Source organism: Centruroides vittatus, unplaced genomic scaffold, assembly GCF_030686945.1.
Source record: "Centruroides vittatus isolate TY-2023 unplaced genomic scaffold, ASM3068694v2 contig_1246, whole genome shotgun sequence".
Lineage (NCBI taxonomy): Eukaryota > Metazoa > Arthropoda > Arachnida > Scorpiones > Buthidae > Centruroides > Centruroides vittatus.
The window spans coordinates 965211-988692 of NW_027120796.1; the positions used below are offsets into that span (position 1 = coordinate 965211).

The 23482-nt window shown below is 32.5% G+C and overlaps 1 protein-coding gene across 1 annotated transcript in view; it reads right to left on the minus strand.

Moving 5' to 3' along the window:
• LOC136988203 (kinetochore protein Nuf2-B-like) overlaps window positions 1-15459 on the minus strand; it is a 34596-nt gene extending 19137 nt beyond the window's left edge. Inside the window, exons 1-5 of the mRNA XM_067286040.1 lie at window positions 15396-15459; window positions 15221-15322; window positions 3255-3326; window positions 3085-3170; window positions 434-495 (exon numbers count right to left, since the gene is read on the minus strand). Of these exons, the coding sequence (XP_067142141.1) occupies window positions 434-495; window positions 3085-3170; window positions 3255-3326; window positions 15221-15322; window positions 15396-15413 (340 nt within the window). The 5' untranslated portion in view covers window positions 15414-15459. The remainder of the gene's footprint in view (window positions 1-433; window positions 496-3084; window positions 3171-3254; window positions 3327-15220; window positions 15323-15395) is intronic.
• Between the last annotated feature and the right edge of the window lie 8023 nt (window positions 15460-23482).

Here is a 23482-nt window from a genome sequence, read left to right on the forward strand (position 1 = left end):
ACAATGTAGAATTGTAAGATATGTTTAACATAAATAACCATTCTACACACTACAATAGTAACTACATTTTAAAACACTACATTATCTAACTACATTATCTAAAACACTTCAAAAAACATCTGTTACTAAAGGATGGATACATAAGTCTTTCATTCCTAAACTTATATACTAAACATAAATAAATGATCTCTTGAACTATTCTTTAATTGGCAACCCTCTCCAAAACCTTGGTTTGAACATGTCTGAACTAAAGTAAACCATATTCTAATTAGTTCTGTAACATTCTAATAATTATATTTTTATTTTTATTGCACTTATGGTAAAATAGACATAAACTGCATCGAGCAAGAAATGTTTAAATTAGTAAATACAAAAAATTTTACTTAGGTACTTAATTTTAATACAAAAATATTTTAAAAAAGAAATATCTTACTTGGCTCCATGATATCTCTGATAGTGAAATCGTTAATGCCGCATCTTGTGGCAACTACTTTCCTAATAAAAATGGCATTTTTATTAATTTTTATAAACAAACTAAAAATGTGGTGAATATATACAAAAGTACATTATACATGATATAATTCTTTCTCTGCACATATCTAGAAATTACTTTTACAAGATTATTAAACTGAAAATTCATCTGTTAATGTTTATTTTTATTATAACATAATACATACAAAGGAATAAGCATCAAAAAGAGGAACAATAGTTGTGCTTGTTGTCTTGGTCATTATTCTATAGAACGACAACAAGCACAATGTAGTATAATTCGTATGTGTTGTAAAGTACTATTTTTTTTTAGTATCTTAGGAAACCAACTATAATTACGGTCGGTAAAACTTCCGTTAACCTAACGGGTACTTTACGCGGATTCGAGATTAGTTTGCCAGACCTGGGCTTTTAAGCGTGCACCAAGATTAGTAATAATAACGATAAATACCAAGTCAAATCAAAAGTTCAAATATATTTAATTAATAACTAGAACGTACTACGTACAAATGTCAATAATTCCAAACAAAATTTATTAACGAAAATCAACAAGTCAACCCGACAATAACCTTAGCTACTTAGCTTAACTTAATAGTAATTCCCCTTTGAAATTCGACAAATCAAATACTTAGAAACTATGAACAAAATCTCTTACTAATTAAACGTCTATCCGTCACCTCACTATACGAAGAAAACTATTTCCTCAATCCTTTCGATATCGTCAAATCGTCAATCGAACTCCTCTTTAGCACCTTGGATCGTCCAATTATCAATCTGGACTTCTATCAGAAAATACTTCGCTTTCGAATTAACCTCGCTCTCACAGTCGCCTCGATTTGGAAATCACCTCGGTTTGGAAATCACCTCTCCTTCTTCGGTTAACGTACGGGTTTTATACTGTGAGGTGACGTCACACTTGAGCTGGGTTACTCCTCTTTTTTACATACTTAGTTGCTAACATTAACTTTCTGTTCTGGCAGCTTTAAGTTTCCGACAAAGCTTATAAACCGTTTACAAAATATTTATCATAATTTTCTGGGATGTTTAAGACGGTTTATCAAGTATTTCTCTACTAGTGATTGTGGGGACTCCCCCCCCATTTTTTTTCTGCGGACTGTTACTTCCGCCGGGCAGCGCAAGTGCGCAAGATGTTTCCTATGGCGCTTATTTCTCCGTGAGTTGTTTTTTCTTCATTTTTCATTACTAACAAGAGAGTGGTGGGGAACCTTCGTCCTAAATAAACATAAACCCCAAACAAAAAGATAATAAAACGGAAATAATAATAAAATAAAAAATAAGGTTCGGACTCAGTTCCTTACAGTGTAATTAATGTTTTAATATATTACTGATAAACAAACAACTTTCATCATTGTATAAAATGTATTTTTTTTTTTTTAAATAGAGCAACAATCACTATAGTTTAAGAAATATAATAAACAAAAACACTTTTTACAACAAATAAAGTTATTTAAAAAAAACATTAATAAATAAAGAAACATTAGCAAACAAACAAGGAGTGTAGAAAAATCTTTACCCGATAAAACGTTTTTTGGGACCATTACATCACAGTTTCATATCATCCAAATCAAACAAAAACAAAGAATGACATTTATAGTACTACTTTAAAATTCAAATTCTTGAATCAATGCAACATCTTTTAACATATTATGTACATAAAACATTTGAATACATGACACGTGTACCAAAATAGTATGTCAGAGAAAGCAACTGGTACGTAACTTATCGTGCAATTTCAGTTTATCACTTGTCTTTTTCAATCAGCTTCTGTTCATTTATTTTAATCAAAGCGTATTTGTTTCATTTATTTAAATATCATTATTCGAAGTCTGAAACTTTAGCATGCGTAAACATTTTTAAAGATACTATGTGGATGCAGACTTAAAAAAGTTCACCATGACTGCTATGAATGTATAATCTCCAATGTTGTAACTGAATGTTTTCTGTACATACTAGTAGCCTGGGACATCCCCTAGTGGGCGTTCTAGCAGCAGCGGTGTCATTCTGTGATATAAATAATAAATTCCAATTACAAATAAAAATAATAGTATACTGAATTTCTCATGCTGTACCCTACTAAAACGCGGTCAAAAATCCTGCAGAAAACCACATTTATTGGTATTTTAATATTGTTACGCAAAAAACTGAATTTATTGTTAATTTATATAATAGCTAGGGCACCCCTAGTGGCCATTCTAGGCATACTGTTACAGATAAACTGACACACGATCAATGGCTTATATTATTAGATTACATCAAAAGATGTCACATCAATCTGAGAGTTAGAATTTGAATTTCAAACTAGTTCTATAAACGCCACTCTCTGTTTTTGTTCAATTCAAATGATACGAAGCTAGGATTTAACAATCCCAAAAAATGTTTTATCAAGAAGAAACGATTTTTCTACACTCCTTATTCCCTTCCTAACATTTCTTTATTTATTAATCTGTTAAATAGAGTTATGTGATAAGGAACCGTACTTTAATCCTTATAAAACATGTTAAATTTGTTAATTTTTTAAATAGAAATTAATTATATATGTATATAAATAATAAAAATTTAAACATAAACACTTACATCACAACTAATAAATTAAGTAGTGGAATAGTTTCTTCATAGTTCTCAATGTTTCCTTCAAATGTATTAGATGCATTCCAATTTAGCTGAAAAAAATCGTATTACATACATTTTAAACCATAAAAATAGTTATCATTTAGTATTAAAAATAATAATAATTAACAACAAACCTGATTTAGAGCATCGATATTAAATCCAAAATCTTTTAAGAAAGTTTCATAGACTAATACAACCACTTCAGGCTGAAAAACAGAATGACATTGTTGATTAATGTATCTAAATTATTAAATTATATTGTAGTTAATTAAATTAGTATTTAAAATAAGTTATATTTACAGGTGGCAATTTATTCAAAGTAGAATTTTTAATTATTTAAGTGCGAATTGTTACCGATCTATAAATTCTAGAAATAACATTTTAAAAATACTTAATAATAGTTCATTTTAAAAGTCTTATTTTATTAGCCTGAAATATTCTTTTTTTTTTAAATAAAGAATGCTGAAATGTTTCATACTAACTGAAGGAATGACCCTGCTTCTGATGTTAAAATAGCATTTTTAAAATAGAATTTAACAATATTACACAAACACACAAGAAACAATTCTACTATTTCAGGAATACACATGAGAAATTCAAATATTTTTATTAATTTTCTGGACTGTCAAGCAGCCAAGTTAGAATAGAATTACATTCGAACAAACACAGAATGGTGATTTTGAAAAATAAAATTCAAGCAAGTAGTGGTTTTAATAGAATAAAACATATTGCGAAAAATAAATACAAAAATAGCTATTCACAGAAACTAAAAAGAGTAAAAAAATACAAATTAGTCATGTAATATTTTGAAGTTAAACTAATGCACTTATATCTTGTACAGTTACATTACACGCAATCTTGTAAAATGCCTTCTAATGTTCTGGATGGCTGGTGTTAATAAAAATTGATTTTCTTATGAAAAGTAACTGCAGACTCCTTCTCTGTTGGAGGAGCTGTGTGTCCACCCAAATAGGGACAAAAGTAGATGTGAAAACTAATTTAGATAGCTCCATGGTTTGGTTAGTGTTCAACATCATTTTTTTTTTCTGAGACACGTCACAAAGGTTCTGGTCTATCTAATAATTATCATTATTGGAGCCACAACCGATTGATATTGAGATAATATTTTGTTTTGGGTGTTTCTGAGGGGTATTTGTTAGACATCCAATTTTCCCATAAGGTCTGAGGGTCCCTGACATTATAGAATGATTGGTATGTCACCTCAGCAATTAAAGTAAACATTTTTTATAAGTGCACAATGAATTTGTTTTTAGACCCAAATTACTATTAATTCCAAATCCACTTTATTTCAGTTTATCACATATGTTTGTTAGTTCTGATCATCAGCGGAATGTGGAATTGATGTCAACACTATTATTATTATTATTATTATTTTATTCACTACTTATAAATTCCGAAATAGGATGCGACAAAACAAAATCATGCAAAAAACAGCTTAATTTTCCAATATGACTGTATAGAAGGATTAAGAGACGGTGGAGTGTCAAAACTTGTCTCGTTATAAATGAAATTTTATCGACTATCTAACGATGTATTATTTATTACTCTACAGTTAACAGTTTTGAAGATATAAGCATACAAAGTGCGACATGTTTTCATTGCATCCATGCACCCAAGGTTACTTCCTACCCAGTGTGGGAAAAGACACAGTTTGGCATCAAAAAGTAAAATTAAATAATTTCATGGTTAATAAATATTCTGTTTATATCTTTCACATTTTGATTTAAAAAGTAGTTTTCATATTGACTATACAGTATTTGTAAACTTTAGCTTAATTTAGAATTTAAAATATATAATGGTTAACCATATACTTCAACAGAGCAGATTATGAATTAAACATATCCTATATTGATATATATATATAAGGTATACACCTGCACAAAATTCCACAATTGCCATTACAGAACACAGACATCAAAAAATGAAAATAAACAGCAATCTGCTACTATTCTGGTTCAATAAAGGATGTAGCATTTAACTAAAATGAAAAAGCGTCTGTCGAAATAAAGGACATCCGGCAAACCTACATGTGGTGTAATAGTGTCTCATGTCATCAAACTAATCACCGTTTAGCAGTTTTAGAAAAACCATTACATTGTATAAATATCTGTTTTTTATACAGTACACTCTACACACTAACTCAGTGGTCGGCAAACTACGGCCCGCACGATCAGTTTTATCCAGCCCGCCACCGTGCTGTACCACAAATGAGCTAAAATATAATTACTTGTATGGAAATATCATAGATAGTAGATGAACTTATTATGTAGAAAAAATTAAAATAAGTGTAAGTAAAAATGCAAAAATTGGTCCGATCTGATTTTTGCATTTGACAGTAATATAATTTTTAGGGAAATCACTGAAATGAAAAATTTGACGACTTTTTGCGACTTCGGTATCAGAGCACTTTTTCTGTAAATACCTGCTATGAAGTTTTTAAGAAAAGCGATTACAAGCTTGCTGCAGCCATTGTGTTTGTTTTGGTAAATAAATATATCAGTTTTAGTAATCTTGAAACCGTGTCAGTAATTGTTTTGGTCTCTTAAATACTATATAGTACAAACACACGAACACTTGGCAATCTTCACCTTAAGTTTATTCAATTTAGTTGATACATGTATCTGTTTTGGGCTTTTGTAAGGCCCTTCCTTGGCCAACTGAAATTACATAATACATAGGAATTACAAATACTAATATACATGTATAAAAATTTTTTTACAATTGTACCGAACATACCTTGAGATCACTAATTTCTAAAATCTTAAATACCCTTTCCTTAAAATTCTTTATACTAAGATTACAAGTGTATTGAATTAAATTCGTTGACAATTATTGAATAACAAATGTAACCTACCTTGTTGTTTTCTTTTTTCACTTTAATTTATTTAATTAAAACTAGTTCTCTAGGATTGAGCCAGCTTATGAAGGCAGTGTACCAGTGTATTCTCTTGGTAAATTTTATAAACTAGTCATTAGTACATATTTCCTTTATGTTATTTTCTGGTTATTCTTTTGTATCAACATCCAAGAAGTTCTATCACACAAACGGGTTTTCAAATGCTGTTTTGTCTTTTTATATTACATTTCAATTTTACTGCACAGAACTGTACTAATTTCCATGTTCTTACATGGTGGATACGCCACCTCACGACCGATTATTACTTAGTCGAGTTAAAAATTCAATGTTTAGAAATTCTTTTTTAATAAATTTGATTTACAATATTTCAAGCCAATTTTCATTTATTTTTATACTTAAATTTTTATTTATGCATTTTTTGTTTTTAAGAATCTCTATACTTTCTTTAAATTTGCAATTATATGTTTCTTTTTCTCTATGAAGGATTTTTACATTATTCTTATCTATGTTGCAGTCATTTAATGTAGAGTGGTCATGAAAAGCAGAGTTAATTCCATTATATGTAAGGTCCGCAATATGTTCTTTTAATCCGACTTTCATTTTCCTCTTGGTTTTGCCTATGTAATATTTTTTATTACTGCAAGTACAAGGAATCTGATATACAATGTTGTTAGTTTCGGATATTGCTTGCTAATCTTTTGGGGAATTTAGAAGTTTTAATTTAGTAGAAATTTTTTTTGTACTTTGGTGCTAATTTAAAGTTTATTTCTTTTATTTCATTGTTAATTTCTTCATACAGGCCTTTGATATATGGGAATGCAGTATACTTTAGGTTTTTGCTTGTCTTTATCTTGAGTCTTTGGGTTATTTATTTTACTTTCCCATGTATTTAATAATCTTTGTGGATATCCTTCTAGAAGAAAATTCGTTCTTAACTCTGCTAATTCTTTATGTATATATGTCTCTTGGCTTGTTCTGTCTTTTATTTTATGATATTCCATTTTAAATGTATTTTCTTTAACATATAATGGTATATTGGAATGGTACTTTACAGTTGGTTTTACTGAACCTGATTTCTTAAAAGTTCTATATTCCAATCTGTTTTTTACTCTCTTTATGATAATATCTAAATAACTTAATTCTTGATCAATTTTGTTTTCTTCTTCTGTTTTAAATTTTGCTATTTATTTGCATATTAATTTCTTCTATCCTAGTCTCTATTTCGTTATATATTATTAGGATATCATCAACATATCTTTTATAGAACTTTATCCCTTGTATCTTACTAATACTTTCGTCTATTTCTATCATTATTAATTCTGCCAATTTCGGTCCTATTATAGACCCCATACTTATTCTTTCCTGCTGTGTATAATAATTTCCTTCAATTTCAAAATAGTTTATTCTATTGCTTCTATAGGTGAATTCTATTAAGTCCAATATTTTGTCTTTTACTTTATGTTGTTGTAATTTGTTTTCTATTATTTCCCATGTTACTGATGGATATATGTCCACTATATCTAAACTTGCTATCCTAAATGTTTCTTAAATACTAATTTTATTTAATTCTTCTGTAAGTTCATATGTATTTTTAATTGAGAATTGTGAATTTTGATATTCCTTGAGCTGTTGTTTCAAAAACTTTTCTAAGTTATATAACGTGAAGTACTTAAAGTCAACTATTAGTCTAACTTTTTTTATTTTGTGGGTTTTTAGTTGTATATTTAACTTTGGTATGAATTTGTTTTATTTTACAGGTACATGTATCAACTAAATTGAATAAACTTAAGGTGAAGATTGCCAAGTGTTCATGTGTTTGCACTATATAGTGTTTAAGAGACCAAAAAAATATACAGTCAAACCTGTTTTTATGCGGTCTTTTTATGTGCGATTTTTATTTGTGCGATTTGTTTTATGCGTTTTTTTTGTGCGGTATAGTTGGCGACTAGTCTCGTGCGATTTGTCATGTCTCACGTTGACTTATTATAGATAAATAAACTTATTATAGCATAAATGCACTTATTATAGTAATATTATTGCATGAATATGCGAAAAATGAAATAATTTACTTTTTAAGTCAACAAAACACCACCTGGACAAAAATATGTAAAACAGACGATAGACCAGATGATGCAGTCAAGTGCTGACATCTTGCAGTCAAGTGTTGTCAATAAATTCTATTTCGTACGGTTTTGAGTTATTTTCTATGTGAGACTTTTTTTATGCGGTCCCTGTTGACCGCATAAAAAAAATATTTTTTTAATTGTGTTGCGAAAACTATTATTTACAGCCATTCGTGAAGTTTTGTGAGATTTTTTCTTGTGTGTTTTTTTTTAATGCAGTCCCTATCCACCGCATAAAAACAGGTTTGACTGTATCAGTTTTCTTCATTTTTTGTGTATTCAGTATATATATTGAGAACAAAATGGTTATGTTGCCCGCACATGCCATTCTTTCAGTTATCTGGCCCACTGTGAGAAAAGTTTAGTGACCCCTGCTCTACCTGATAGTATTTTTGTTATTTGTATTTTTTATGTACAGTAGAGCGTCGATAAGTGGAACCAATTGGGGACTGGGGTCCTTCCAGTTAATGATTTGTTCCAGTTTCCGACTTTGTACGAAAAAATACATTAACCTGTCCGATGTTCAAATTTTTCTCCGTTGCGTATCGCTTCCTGTTGAATTTTTCTCCGTTGCGTGTCGCTTCGTGTTGAATTTTCATCGATTTTAAGCCCAACGAAAATTTTTATAATAATCATCGAGGCTATCGTATCGTTAAAAATTATTTCTGCATTTTGTACAAACAAAATAAATATATTAAAGAATATAAAAAACATGAAAATTATACTTTAGAAGTAAATTTAGTATCAAAAACATTCGATTCAGCACGACACAGTCCGACTGAAAATCGTTCCACTTTCCGGCCATTCCACTTACCGACGTTCCACTTATCGACGCTCTACTGTAATTTTAAACGGATGTTACACAGATTAACCATTACTAATCCAACAATCAGTAATCCAGTTCCAAAGCTAAAGTTGCTAGCATAATTTCAAATTTCCCACATCATCGCACCAACCAGCCGCCACCATCTGGTGTATCAGACGTCGCCAGACATACAATATCAGCAAAGCACATGATAATTTTACAAGAATTCTCATTTAACATTTGTTGTTTCTTTATTAACTAACTCATACCAATTTACAGGCTATTTTAAGGTAGGAAAATATGGTTGGCTGTTGGATTAAGCATTTTTACAAAATGACTACTTTATCTGGGTCGCTTGTAACTAGTCAACGTAAAATTAATCATATATCATTGTCCAATATAATGATATATGTTGTTTGTAGCTGTTTATCGAGAAATTTTATAGGAGAACAATTATTGCTAGCGGGACACACCATTACATGTGGTATTATAGAAAATGAGTGAGATCATTCTATACATTATGCTCTTTGTGTTAAAAAGCGTTAGTTTTGACATCTGTCCCATCAGGACCAGTACAAGTAAGCTATGCTACTTTTTTGCTTAGAACCTCAAAAGCTTCTACAAAAAGAAAATTGAAGTAGAATTTTGTAATAAAATTTTTTTTACAAACCAACAAAATATACTTTAAATACTACACAAAATAAAAAGTATTTAATATGTTTATGTTAATTCTTTTCTTTTTATGACTGACTTCTAAAAATGTAAAAGATTGGTAACGGGCCTCACACAGAGTTCAGTTTAGGGCCTCAAAATGCTTAAATCTGGCCCCATGTCCCACACAAACTTACTAAAATTATAAACTTTAAGGAAAAATCCTTTAAAATTGACAGCATAACTTGTTTGTGTGAATTTGAACAATCGGGAAACTTTCTTGCTGATTCTTAACAGTCGAATGACTCTTTCTGTCGGTTATATATACGAGCTTCTCCAAATTCTGATTTCCGAATAATCATCTGTTTTTCTTGTGGGAATAGATGAAAACTTATATTGGACTCCTGTATGGCTTTGAAATTGCAATTTGGAATGCAACAGAAAGCTTTTCTTTTCCTATTGCTATTCATCTTTACTGTTGACAATACACATGAATGATTCAACCGACCCGATCCAGATAAAATAGTTTTGTTTTTAAACACCAGAGGGTGAGCATCCGGTGAAAAACATGAGGTACGTTCATTCGACTTTACGGATGTACAGTACCCCGTGTTTTTCACCAAGGGCCGTTCAGGCTACCAAGTGATCTCAAATCTGTGAAATCATAACTGTGACTTATACCGATGTCCTATATGTCTCTTTTCTCCATTATCACCAGGCTACGAGTCACATAATTGTAAAATGGGAAATGTATAACAGAAAAGTGACAAATTGAAAGTATTGTGCACGCACATTATGACATATGCATAGGCATACGTGGACTAGAGTGATAGAGGAAAGAGAAAGGGAAGAGCAAAGAGAAAGGAAAGAGCAAAGACAAGTGCTTAAAAAGGATAGGCAGGGTTAGACCCTCAGATGTGTGACGATTCTCGAATGAATAGGTGTGTACATATACTGATCTTTGTAATTATAAATTGTGAATACATACGACTATTATTATTTTGTTCAGGTTATAAGTTATAAATAAATATAAACAAACAACACTAACCCGATAAAATTACATCTAAATACCAAAATGATTAATTTACTGTGTTTTTGTTATTTCTTACTCCTGTTTTTAGGTATTTGGTATTCGGCTGAATAGTAACCGAATATTTGTTGCATCACTAAAACTAACTCTTTCCTTCGTGAGCTTCATTAGAGTTTCATTCAAAATGTCGTCACCGCAGAGCATGCGCACTGAGCAAAACTACTACTTTTCGAACGATCCGTTACTAATGTGTTTAACTCGTTTGACTTTACGAACGTACCCACGAATAGGTCTAACGACGTCGCATTAGTGAAGGTCTCCCTGTATTGTTATGTTGTGTTCTTAAAAGTGGTACAGTATGGTCCACGAACGAAAAGTACAGAAAGGACTCTACGACAATTATAACAATATTCACAGTCCCTTTATTTCACTTTGAACAAAAAAATTATATAATAACCTATTCACACTGTATATTTTAAGCCAGCTTAAGGTATGAAATATGAATGGAAATGACTTAACATTAAGACGGTTTAACTACCAATAACCGGCTCAGCTTAAATCGCTTTCACAAAGAAGCTTAAGTCGCTTCAAGCTTTCCCCGAGGTCCGCCAAAAGTTCAAAAATAATGGCGGAAGCAAATGTACAAACATTCAAACAAACGATACTCTTCTCTATTAACATGTGTATGCTGCTTCAGTACAAGAAGTTTAAATAATAATATAGATTTCTGTCAAAAATCCATTCTTGTCACAGTTCTATCACTAAAGTGATATAAACATTGAGAGAATCGTGCTGCCAACGACAACAACATCACTGATAATAAATGTTAATAATTCCTAACTAACATCTTATGCATTTTAAATAAGTTATTTATATTTTAAATTACTAAATATAAATTAATTTATGATGATTTATCAAAAATAAGCAAAAGTTTGATTTTATTTGAAATTAAATATTGAGTACACCCACTTGAGGGCTAAGTGAATAATTCGTTTTAATTACTTAGTGTGAACAAGCAGTTAACATGTTGACTGCCACGTGACTTTTCAGGATTCTGTTGTAAAACGCCAACTTAATTTAATTATATTATATTATTAAAAACTCTAATCAGAGTCCATAGTAATAATCAAAAAGCGTATAGAATGTGTTTTTCTTAAAATAAAGGTATTACGAATTATCTCGTAGTTGGCTTATGTAACAGAAAGCTCTTCGCTAAAGCCAAACTACGAGTTAATTCAGGCACAAACACGATTCGTCCTGTCACTTCGCTACAGCCAATCAGAGATGTGCGTCTAAATTCAGTAGTAATAAATCGGATAGAGGCGAGCACATCACATTTACGTCTTTTTTGAGAGTGTTATTTTTTATTTATTTTTATAATCAAATTATAAATATCCCAATATGGATAAGAAAAGACCACTGACTGAAAAACAACTTGATTACTACACTAATCTAAGTGATTCAGAATCTGACAAAATTTTTGGTGAGGATGGTAACGACAGTAGCGATTATGTACCATCTGAGGATTCAAGTGAGGACAGTGATTATGACGTCGTCTCCGAACCTGAAGATGAGACTATTCTCGAACCTGAAGGCAATGACGATGCGTCTCAAGCAACCACATCAAATCCAAACGATAATTTGTGGACAGAAACTCAACAAAATCCTGAACTATTTATTTTCCAAGAAAATGTTGGTTTGAAATTGGATACGACAAACCTTACAGTGCAAATGCTGGTAGACCTATTTTTTTCGGAAGAATTTCTTGCATTACTGGTCGAACAAACCAATTTGTATGCTGCACAAGAAATTGCAAAACATAAAGAAATAAAAAAATCTAAAAGGGTATCACAGTGGAAAGACGTCAGCACTGCAGAAATGAAAGTTTTTATTGGACTTGTATTACAAATGGGTCCTTGTTCTTTTCCTTCAATAGAACATTACTGGAGCACAAACGAATTGTATAATATAATGTTTTGGCGATCACATATGAGTCGAAATAAATTCCAATTGTTACTGCGTTATTTTCATTTAGTTGATAGCTCAATACCATCTTCTGACAGATTATATAAGGTAAGACCTATATTAAACCATTTCAATAATATTATGCACCAAAACTATGTGCCTGATAAAAATATGTGTATCAATGAATCAATGATGTTGTGGCGTGGAAGATTGCATTTTCGCCAGTACATAAAAAATAAAAAACACAAATACGGTGTCAAACTGTATGAACTATGTGAATCCGATGGTATTGTTATGAAAATATCAATTTACAGCAGAAAATCTGAAGGAATTGACAGTAATTTAGGCCACACTACTGATGTTGTCTTACACTTACTTGAAGACTATCTTGATAAGGGATATATCGTATACATGGATAATTTTTATAATTCTGTTGCTCTTACGAAATTACTGACTACATGAAAAACTTGTGTGTGTGGAACTCTGCAAAATAACAGAAAGGGGAATCCCAGAGATGTGGTAAATCTAAAACTGAAAAAGGGGGAGTTTATTTGGCAGCAAAATGGTCCTGTTACTGTATGTAAATGGAAAGACAAACGAGAAGTCCTTACCATTTCAAACGTGCACGTTGTTGAAATGGTAGAGGTGTTCAATCGCAATGGAAAATGTTCGATGAAACCAAATATAATTCGAGATTATAATCATGGAATGTCTGGCATTGACCGATCAGATCAAATGCTATCGTACTACACAGCTCTAAGAAAGACTATTAGATGGCCCAAAAAGGTTGCATTACATATTATAGAAATATATATACATAATGCGCACAAACTCTTTCAAAAAGCAACTTCTTCTAAAATAAAACTTATAAAGTTTAGAGAAGCATTTGTCAAAGCGTTGATTGGAGAAGAGATTCAACCAGTTTCAAAAAAAATTAAATTGCAAGAGCTTCACTATTTACAGAGTATCCCACCTACTCAGAAAAAACAACATCCGACAAAGCCATGTCGAATTTGTACCAAAGCTAAAAAACGCCGAGAAACGCGTTATTTCTGTCCAATCTGTCTAGAGAAGCCAGCCCTTTGCGTAGAAGATTGTTTTAAAAATTATCACAAACAATAAAAATATTGTTTTGCTTTCGATTTTGAATAAACTTTTTATGATTATATTTTCTGTTCATTTGTTAATAAATGTTCTGTTCATGTAAGCCAAACTTGATTTTTTGTTCTTGCCCCTGAAGCTATCTATTCATATTTACACTGATATACTACGAATTACATCGTAGCTGCACAAATATGGCAAGGAAACAAACTACGATATAACTCGTAGGTGGCGTCCTAGGCAGAAATGGTAACTACGAGTCATCTCGTAGATGGCAGTCAACGTGTTAATCCTGTTTTCGACAATTTGACTTAACTTAATTCTGCTTAAATCTTAATCCCGCTTAAAATGTACAATGTGAATAGGGTATAAGGAATCCCAACTGGTTTTGTGATAATTTACAATCCAGTGTGATTTACACAAAGAACTCTTTGTTCCAAACAAAGCACGATGGTGTCTCTTTCCTGATCGCGTGACAATTAATTTCTAGTAAGCGCATAACTAAACCTAACTTAATTCTAACTTAATACTAAAGAAAATAATGAGGGAGATAGGATAATGAGGCGGAATAAGAAATGAAGAGTTGATTCACCCGGGGTTTCTCTATATCAGGATGACATGCACTTTGGATAGGACTTTGGTTCTATTATAGTGGCTTCTGTCTTTCATATCCTCTCTTCTCTATCACTTATCGAGGTTCTCTCTTACTTCAAACTATCCGACTCAGTCCCTTGCTGGACTATCTCAAACTTCTGTCCTTTCTACCAAAACTTTCTTCAGAGCCCCTTCTCACACGTCCAACTTCCTCCGTGTCTGGTCGAAAAGTGTCTCTTGCCGCTCTTCCCCAGGCCACACTCCTTTCGGTTGATATCACCTATGGTTTCTAGATGGCGGCTCCCCGATTCTTAGAACGGCTAATCCTACCCAAAGGCGATAAGGGTGCGACTATGCAGACGCAAATTTAGAGCGAGCGAGAGGTTGCGAGCGATTTAGTTTTCACAAAGGAGAACCATGCACAAGCGAGAAGCAAGAAATATCACTGGCGAGAGCGAATTTCTGGTTCTCGCACATATCTAACAGGGTTTGATATTTATCGCTTCAAGCATCTTCTCGCTCGCTCGCGTCTGCATAGTCGAAGCCTAAGGGTGCGACTATGCAGACGGTAGCGAGCGAATTTTCCGAGCGAGCGAGAATATGTGGCGAGAAGAGGCAAGATGCGATAAATATCAAAACCTGTTAGATATGTGCGAGAACCAGAAATTCGCTCTTTCCAGCATTATTTCTCGCTTCTTGCTTGTGCATGGTTTTCCTTTACGAAAACTAAATCGCTCGCTCTAAATTCGCGTCTGCATAGTCGCACCCTAACGATCGTTGGAAAGTTTTAGGTAAAGAGGGAACAAAGAAAAGGTTAGGACTAACTAAAATTAATAATACAAATATACAATATTATGACCGACGGCCACAGTTAATTGGCTGTACTTCTTGCCTAAGGCATTATTTTTATAATCAATAAATAAAACAAATCGAGTTTAGACACAAATACTTACATTATTTAAATCTTCTTTAGAAATATTTAAGTATAAAAATCTATTTAGAAACTCTATTAATTTTTCTTCGGGTAATATCGGAATTCTCGACGTAGCCTTATCCTATTTAAAATAAACGAAAACGAATTAGTCGAGCGAATTTTTTCGTCACAAATTTACCGTTTTGTGTTTAAACCTCGTCTCCAAGATTCATTTTTGCGTGTAAACGTCAACTTCCCAATCTCCTCGAACGATCCGATCAACACAAACTTTCGCGCTCGATGTGGCGGAACCACAGCGCCTTTTGCGGCAACATTTTATTTTTATGAAATTTAAAATATTTATAAAATTATGAAAAATTTATGTTATTACATCTCAAACTATTAAAAATAAATAAACTTTTATAATTTTCTTTTAATTTTGAGTCTGCGCTGCTAGCCTTTTTCCATGACCGTCCCCGAAAAATTCCTAGGGTTTTTCGACCGTCCGGGTTCGATCCCAGGTTCTCCAGAGCCTTAATTACTTGATTATTCGGTCTTTGGGCTTGATAGTGGTTATCTGTACCCTAATGAAAGTCGTTTGGGGACATTCGTTAGCTTATGGGAGATTGTAGCTTGGCATATAACATGCAGGACTATTTTCTTAGCGTTTTTTAAAAGACATTAAAGACATAAGTCGCGTCTTATACGCCGTAAATTACGGTATACAACATTTTCTACTTGAAAGTAATATAAGAGAAATACGTGACTAGTTGGATTTGCATTATTTGTATCTAATTGAAAAGATCCGACTTCATTTAAAGTTATTTTCAAAAAATTGGAAATGATCCTATCATTTGTAATTAGAAAAATTGGCTTTCTCTCGCTCTCTTGTTTCATTTGATTAATGGCCGCTGCCATCTTCTAGCGAAATAGAAGTTTCGCTAGAAATTAAAAGTCATTTTTCTCTCTATTTCGATACTTTTTGTAGAAATTTAATTAGCAAAACATTGAGTAACGTAACAAACGAAATATTTTTAATCGTAACGTTCGACAGATTAGAATTTGTGTTATTTTCACAGCCCGCCGCCATCTTAAAGTTAAAGTTCGCTAGCAATTAGAAGTTATTTTTTTCGCTATTTTCATATTTCTTGTAGAAATTTAATAGCGTAACATAAGAAAGGAAATAATTTTAATCGTAACATTCGTCAAATTAAAATTTGTTATAAGGTAACCCCCGTATAACACGGCACTTCTATAGCACGGACTCGCCTTAACATAATTCGGGAATTAGGTAAAACCCTCGTACAGTACATGAAATTTAATAAAAACTGTTACCAGTTGATGATGCTCAAGCTGAGATTATATAGGATGAATAATCCTCTGGTAAAATATTGGGTGTACTATAGATTACCTCCTATGGAATTTCAGGACTTTGATTATATATTTGAACTCAGGGGACCGAGACGAGTTCAACGGTACCCAATTTTTGAACCGGAGACGAAAAATAAAAAAGTTATCACACTTTTTAAGTTACCATACTTTTTTAATGCTCTCATGCAGACGGCACCGTAGTTGCTAGTATTGCCATCTTGCGGTAAAGTCTGCAAACCGTGACGTCGGACTACGGTCATCTCCCGGAGCGTTAAAGTGGCCACTTTAGGAGCGTTAAACACGCGATACGAGAGCGGAGAGAGCGACGCGAGTTCCGATCATCGCGCGATCGCCATTTCGGTTAATGTTACTTATGGCAGCGAACATGGCGGCCCGACTGACCTCTCGTATGGGCGCCACCACAAGCCGCCATGTGCTAAACTAGTGATCGATTCACGGTAGTTCTTGAACAAAGTAAAATAAGTGGGGAAACGTCTACTAAAGGCAATTTTAACGGCAAACGACGGACTGCCGATCGCGATAGCGAGGCCGACTTAGCGAAGAGCGACGCGACTCCCTATCATCGCACGATCGCCGGAAAAAAATGATAACTTTTTTATTTTTCGTCTCCGGTCCAAAAGTAGAGTATCGTTGAACTCGTCTCGGTTTCCTGAGTTCAGATATATACCCAAACACACGAAATTCCATAGGGAGTAATTTATAGTATACCCAAAATATTTACTTAAATAATAAATAAGTATTCTACCTATGAAAAAAATCTACTATCTATAAAGCTGAAAAACTGTATTCTATCAATGTGTGCCAAAAATGGCCACTAGGGGCGTCCCTAGCAAGTATTTACATCAATTTATATTAACAATATAAATTATTTTATATTTATTTTATATTTTTACAGTATAATATTCAGTATATTGTTATTTTTATTTGTAATTTTGTATGCTTCGATGCCTGGCATCGGGTCTTTCGACTTGTGAATAATAAATCCGATTTAAAGGATTTTACAGCATGTTTTTTAATTCTTGGAACCTAATCCCCTTTTCGCATTAGTTTTTTGTTTCGTATAACACGGATTCGCATAACACGGCAATTTTTTGGAACGTAACTCCCGTCTTAAAGAGTAAACCTGTCTTTTTAATGGCCGCCGCCATCTTGAAATAGAAAGTTCTCTAGTAATTAAAAGTCTTTTTTTCGCTGTTTCGATACTTTTTGTAAAAATTTAATAAGCGAAACATTGCGTAACGTTAAAACGGAATATTTAAACGTAACGTTCGACAGATTGGAATTTGTTTTATTTCCACTGGCCGCCGCCATCTTAAAATTAAAAGTTCTCAAGCAATTAAAAGTTATTTTTGTCGCTATTTAAATATTTTTTGTAGAAATTTAATTAGTGAAACATTGCGTAACGTAACAAACGAAGTACTCTTAAACATAACGTTGGACACATAAGAATGTGTGACATTTTTAATGGACGCCGCCATCTTGAAATAGAAAATTTTCTAGAAATCAAAGGATATTTTATTTTTATATCGATACTTCTTACAGAAATTTAATTCGCGAAACATCGCGTAACGTAAGAAACGAAATATTTTTATTCGTAACGTTCGACAGATTAGAATTTGTTATAGTTTTAATAGCTGCTGCCTTCTTGAAATAGAAAGTATTCTTAATCCGTTGACGACATCTGTCCAGGGCCTCAAGCCACGTGTGTGACGTAGAACCGTTGACGTCATACGTCCTGAGGCTCTGGTCATAAACTTTATTTAATTTGCATAAAGCCGTGCGGTAGGATACCGTGTATTAAACGATTTATTCAATCTTCTTTCGTTGGAATCTTATTAAGGTTACGTTTTTTGAATGATTTTTTTGCTTTATTTCAATTAATTACCGATTTTATGGTCCCTTGTCGCGTATCAAATTGTTAAACTGCAATTCCGGTTCGTTTATTACATTTATTACCGCTAAATCGGTCCCCACTGTTTACAGAGCTAAAAATAACTCTTAAGAATGTTCAAACGGTCATTCAAGGACACTAGCTGAGACAGGAGTTGTGGCAGGCGATAAGCGTTGCGCCACGCGACGCGTGACGCGCGCGGCGCGTGTGTCATGCTTGTCAAACTTTTTGTACGTGATAATATTACCGCTAAATCGGCCCTTAGTGTTTACAGAGCTATAATTAACTTTAACACGTGTACACAACGTCTTTCAAGGACAGTAGCTGTGACAGAAACAATTATTTTATTGTGGCGCGCGCTGAGTAACGCGTGACGCGCGTGTCAAAGTTTTTTTTACGTAATAATATTGAAAACATTGTTTTTTGAGACCATATAAAATATTTTGAAATTGTACTTTTAACAATTATTTCTGTGTATAAAAATTTAAGTTCGAAAAATAATTTTAAAAAATTGTTTGTTAACATACTTTATTTTTTATTTATTCATTTATTTATAATGCAAAAAATAAAGAAATAAGAAAAAAGATACAAAATATATACAATATTATTTTTAAATACAATACAAAATTATTTATTATATAAAATAGTAAAAAAATAAGAAAAAAACATACAAATACAACTAAAATACAAGTTTTGTATGATAAATCTCCATACACGGAGTTACACATAGCGCAACATCACACTTCTTGCACTCATATCGGGTTTGAACGCGTTTTCTGGGGTTAATTTTTGAATTTCCACAAACGTGGCATCTTCTGTATGGTTTTTTGCTTTTTTCCGTGGGTGGTATAAGAGAGAGGAAATGTTTTTCTAGTTTTAGTCTCTTTGGATTTTCATATTTACTCGGACGTCCACTTTTTGTATGACAGTAATCATATGAAGGAGTGTATTTATCGACAATTTGCTGTATAAGTTCGAGTCTGAATTCTGAAAAATGTCTATATTTGTTTGGATGTTTATATACTGAACACCCCGGGAACTCGATAATCTATCGGGGTGAGCACAAGTAACCGTAATTACTCAAATATAACGAGATTTTCGATCATTAAAACAATATGTAAATGTTTATTTGCCAAAACAAGCATTCTTAAAAAATTTTTAAAATACGTTTTTTTATTTGCCGAGATTATTTAACGCAAAGGCATGTGTTTACTTTCAAAGAAAACAAACGCACGTGTCTTGCGTCCCGGGGTTGAAAGTTTATAATTACTTCCTGACTCAACGGGGGAGTGGTGGGGTAACTAGGTCATGTTAAGTCCATTAACGAGTTTTAAACGTATTTTTGCTTCGAGAAGTATATGTTAAACACACTATAAATATTTTTTAAACGAATATTACAATATTCAAATATAATTAGCGATGAATTAATTTTTTCCAGAGAATAGGCAACATCCGGAAGTCATGAGTAAATTTTTCGACTGGAAGTTTCTGATATGTAATCTTCTGGTCTAAATAAAGTCAAATAACATGAAAACTAGTAAAATTACAGCAATAATATGAAGAAAATAGCTATTTCTCAACGTTTGTTTAGGTCTGACTCCGCTCACGTGACTTTGAAAGACATTGGTTCTTCGCGGGAAAATCCTGAATAGACGGTTCTGAGAGAACGCTCATTGGTTAATATAGATTCAATCATGATAGAAATGACTAATTAGAGAGTAAAAGGCGTATAAACAAGAAATTTAAAGCCAATTAACGGCAAGAAAGTCTCCCATAGACTTAATATAGGAAGGTGGTTTCCCGGGAATATTTGACTAGAGATGAACTGATTTGTTGGTGTACAGTCAGACAACCTGAACAAAAGCCAATCCAAGTAATTTTATTGTGAACATTTATTAAATCTTACATATTTGGAAATAATAAAAAATAAGTATCGCTTGTCACAGCGGGGAGCCGCCGCCATGACAGCGCGTGTAACTTGACACTCCCCTGTCATAAATCACAACTTTGAACGTAAACATCTGGCCTTCTACTGCAGCTAGAATAACGCGGTTTGTTTTGATAGACGTAAAAACACTTCAAGTTTGTAATCAGTATGTTAAACAATACAATTTTTTAAATTAATTTTTTTTAAATGAAAATACGTCGAACTTTTGACTTTTTAAAAAACTTTTTTTTGTCAATTATATAAAAAAATACGATAATCAGAGAGACTGAAGTGTTTGTAAACAAAATAAAAAGAGAGCGCGTGTCTAACGCAAAAATTACGAAAAATATGGCAATTTTAAATTATTTTACAAAAAATCCGAGCTTCAAGGCGTGTGTTTTTTCTCATTTTTTTTCAAAAATTCAGTCGTCATCGGGCTAGTAATTGTAAATAAAGATTTATATAAACATGAGTATTATCCTCATTGGTTTAGGAAATACAGCGTCCGAAAGTTACTCACATACGTACAATGATACTTAAGGATACATATGTTACGTTAACATCAAATATTCAAAAGCGACAACCAGAGAAACAACACAACTGCAAAATAGTAGATAATAATATCCAACGTTTCTGTTCTGAATGACCCATAATATCGTACCCAAACTGATTTTTCATTCCTTTTGATTCGACCTGCATAAATATCATGTATATTTTGTTTTAGTTAACACAAATTTTACAAAATTTTAAATGATTACAATTAGAAACAATTGCATGCTTCAGACATACAAATTTTCATAAATACAATTTTATTTTTAATTCAATGCATATACAACTGACAATACAAAGCTGTCACTTATGTGATATTCAATACATTTATATGTGTACAGGAATGTAATTTTCATGAATAAATACATCTTAGATACATTTATAATTTAGCCAAATATGTAAATAATATCGGAAAATATCCTATATTATTTACATTATTGTATAATTTCATATGAAATAAATAACTAAGCACATACTGATAACTGTGTTATATGAATTATTAAATACACATTCATACACTACGAATTTACGATCCATTATTACGAATTTACAATCCATTTCTCGTAAGTGTATAATTTAATACTTTAATTAAACTTTCTCAATAATTTTAATTACTGCAGGTATGAAACTAGTTGGGGGCATTCCTTACTAACGCTTTCCCGCCTGTCACCGTCTGCCAACCCTCACTACTACTACTACTAAGGTAAGAGATAGGCTGGACTCGATGGTAATGGTAACTAAAAAGGAAGGGGAGATAGATGATAGGGGGAAAGGTAGGGGCGGGGGTGAAGTTGGGGAGCAGTTGAGGTAGAGAAAAAGGGAAAGTGAGACACATCGCCAATCCCCTCTGCTCACTCGAGTTTAAACGTGAATTTAATGTCAAGAAAACAATGTCACAAAGAATTGAGTATGGAAACAGAGAAACAGGCGCTTCATACTCATGCACTAGACTACATGATAGGATATGAAGTAAGAAAGAATTAAATACTTGTTCACTGCTTCTTTTGCATTGTGAAATCTATCGGTTCGTCTATGACAAATCTCAGTAAACCAATTTATCTAGTATACATCTATCTACCTATATTATACATTTATCTATATTAAGACATCTATATGGTTGACCCACACTAAAATTAATGGCTAAAGCCTCAGGGTTGAAGACAGAAAATTTAATTTTCTGGCAACATTCCTAAAATCCTTAACTCTATATGCAATGAATTGCTTATTTTATCTAACGATTCTTCATTTTTGAAAGTCGTGTCTCAAGAACGTTTAGGTGCTTCAACTAAACGTTCTTGAACATAAAAAGAACAGCATACTTATTACATACAATTTCTATGACAAAATAACCATAAAACATTAATTTATGTGTAAATTAATTATTTTCTAAACAGGTAAACATAAATTTCTACTTTTTTCACTTATATTAATATATAAGTATTGTATTTTCTTCACGTGTCCAACATCTGAATAGATGTAGGTTTCTCATAGAAAATCCTCCCGATTAACAAGTCTTCTTGACAGATCGCCCGTGTTTTGTTAGTCTTATTCTATCAATCGCGCAATTCTTAAGAATACATGCTTAAATCTTGTCTAACTTAACTTGGAATGTCTCGTTGCAGTTCACTTTAGTACCATTCATGATATCGTGAATTCCCTTTAAACTATTAAATGTATTATACAAACCATGGATCATCTGCAAATAGAACAAAGAATCAACCTCTATTATATACAAACTACTACTATGCTAAATTTCGATTCTTAATCATTACCCCTGAGATAACCAGAAGGAAGATATACGATGGTAGATATCATAAGAAATGCAGATTCACTGCTTATGAGAAATGAGTCCAAACAAATGTTTTTTTTTAACCATTTGTGTGTTATTCTTTATCTTTAACTTGGGAAGAGAATGTGTTTTTCTTTTGAACTCGAAGTTTGAAAAGATAACTTATCTTTATCTTTAATTTGTCTTTTCCAACTTCGAGTTCAAAAGAAAAACACATTCTCTTCCCCTCACAATATGGCGATTGTGAAGTTACAGTAAAGTTACATCAGGCTTCATGTACGTCGCTTGTAGCAACAGAGCGCTGCCGCTCCGTATGTAATTAATATACATATAATGAAATTTAACTATATATATAATCGAGACGAGTTGATGATGAGGATGATGATGATGATGATGATGATCAGTGCAGAGCCAAAACGGTTAGGAGTTGAAAGTTGAAATTTGGTACACAGTTAGGGTACCTCACGAGAACGCACGCTAAGAAGGGATTTTTCGAAATTCTTCCCCACGGGGGAGAGGGACAGGGTTAAGGCTTAACACTTCCATTGTTAATGGAAGTGTTAAGTAACAATGGAAGTGTCAAAAATGGAAATATCAACAATGGAAGTGTTAAGAGAAAGCGACGTGCAAGACGCAGATGCAGTTTCTTTCGATTTTGCGGGAAATCGAACATATTTTTAGACCCATCTAAAAATTCTCTAATTAGTCTGGAAACAGGGGTCCGAATTTTTGCATTCTGTGAAAACGGGTAAGG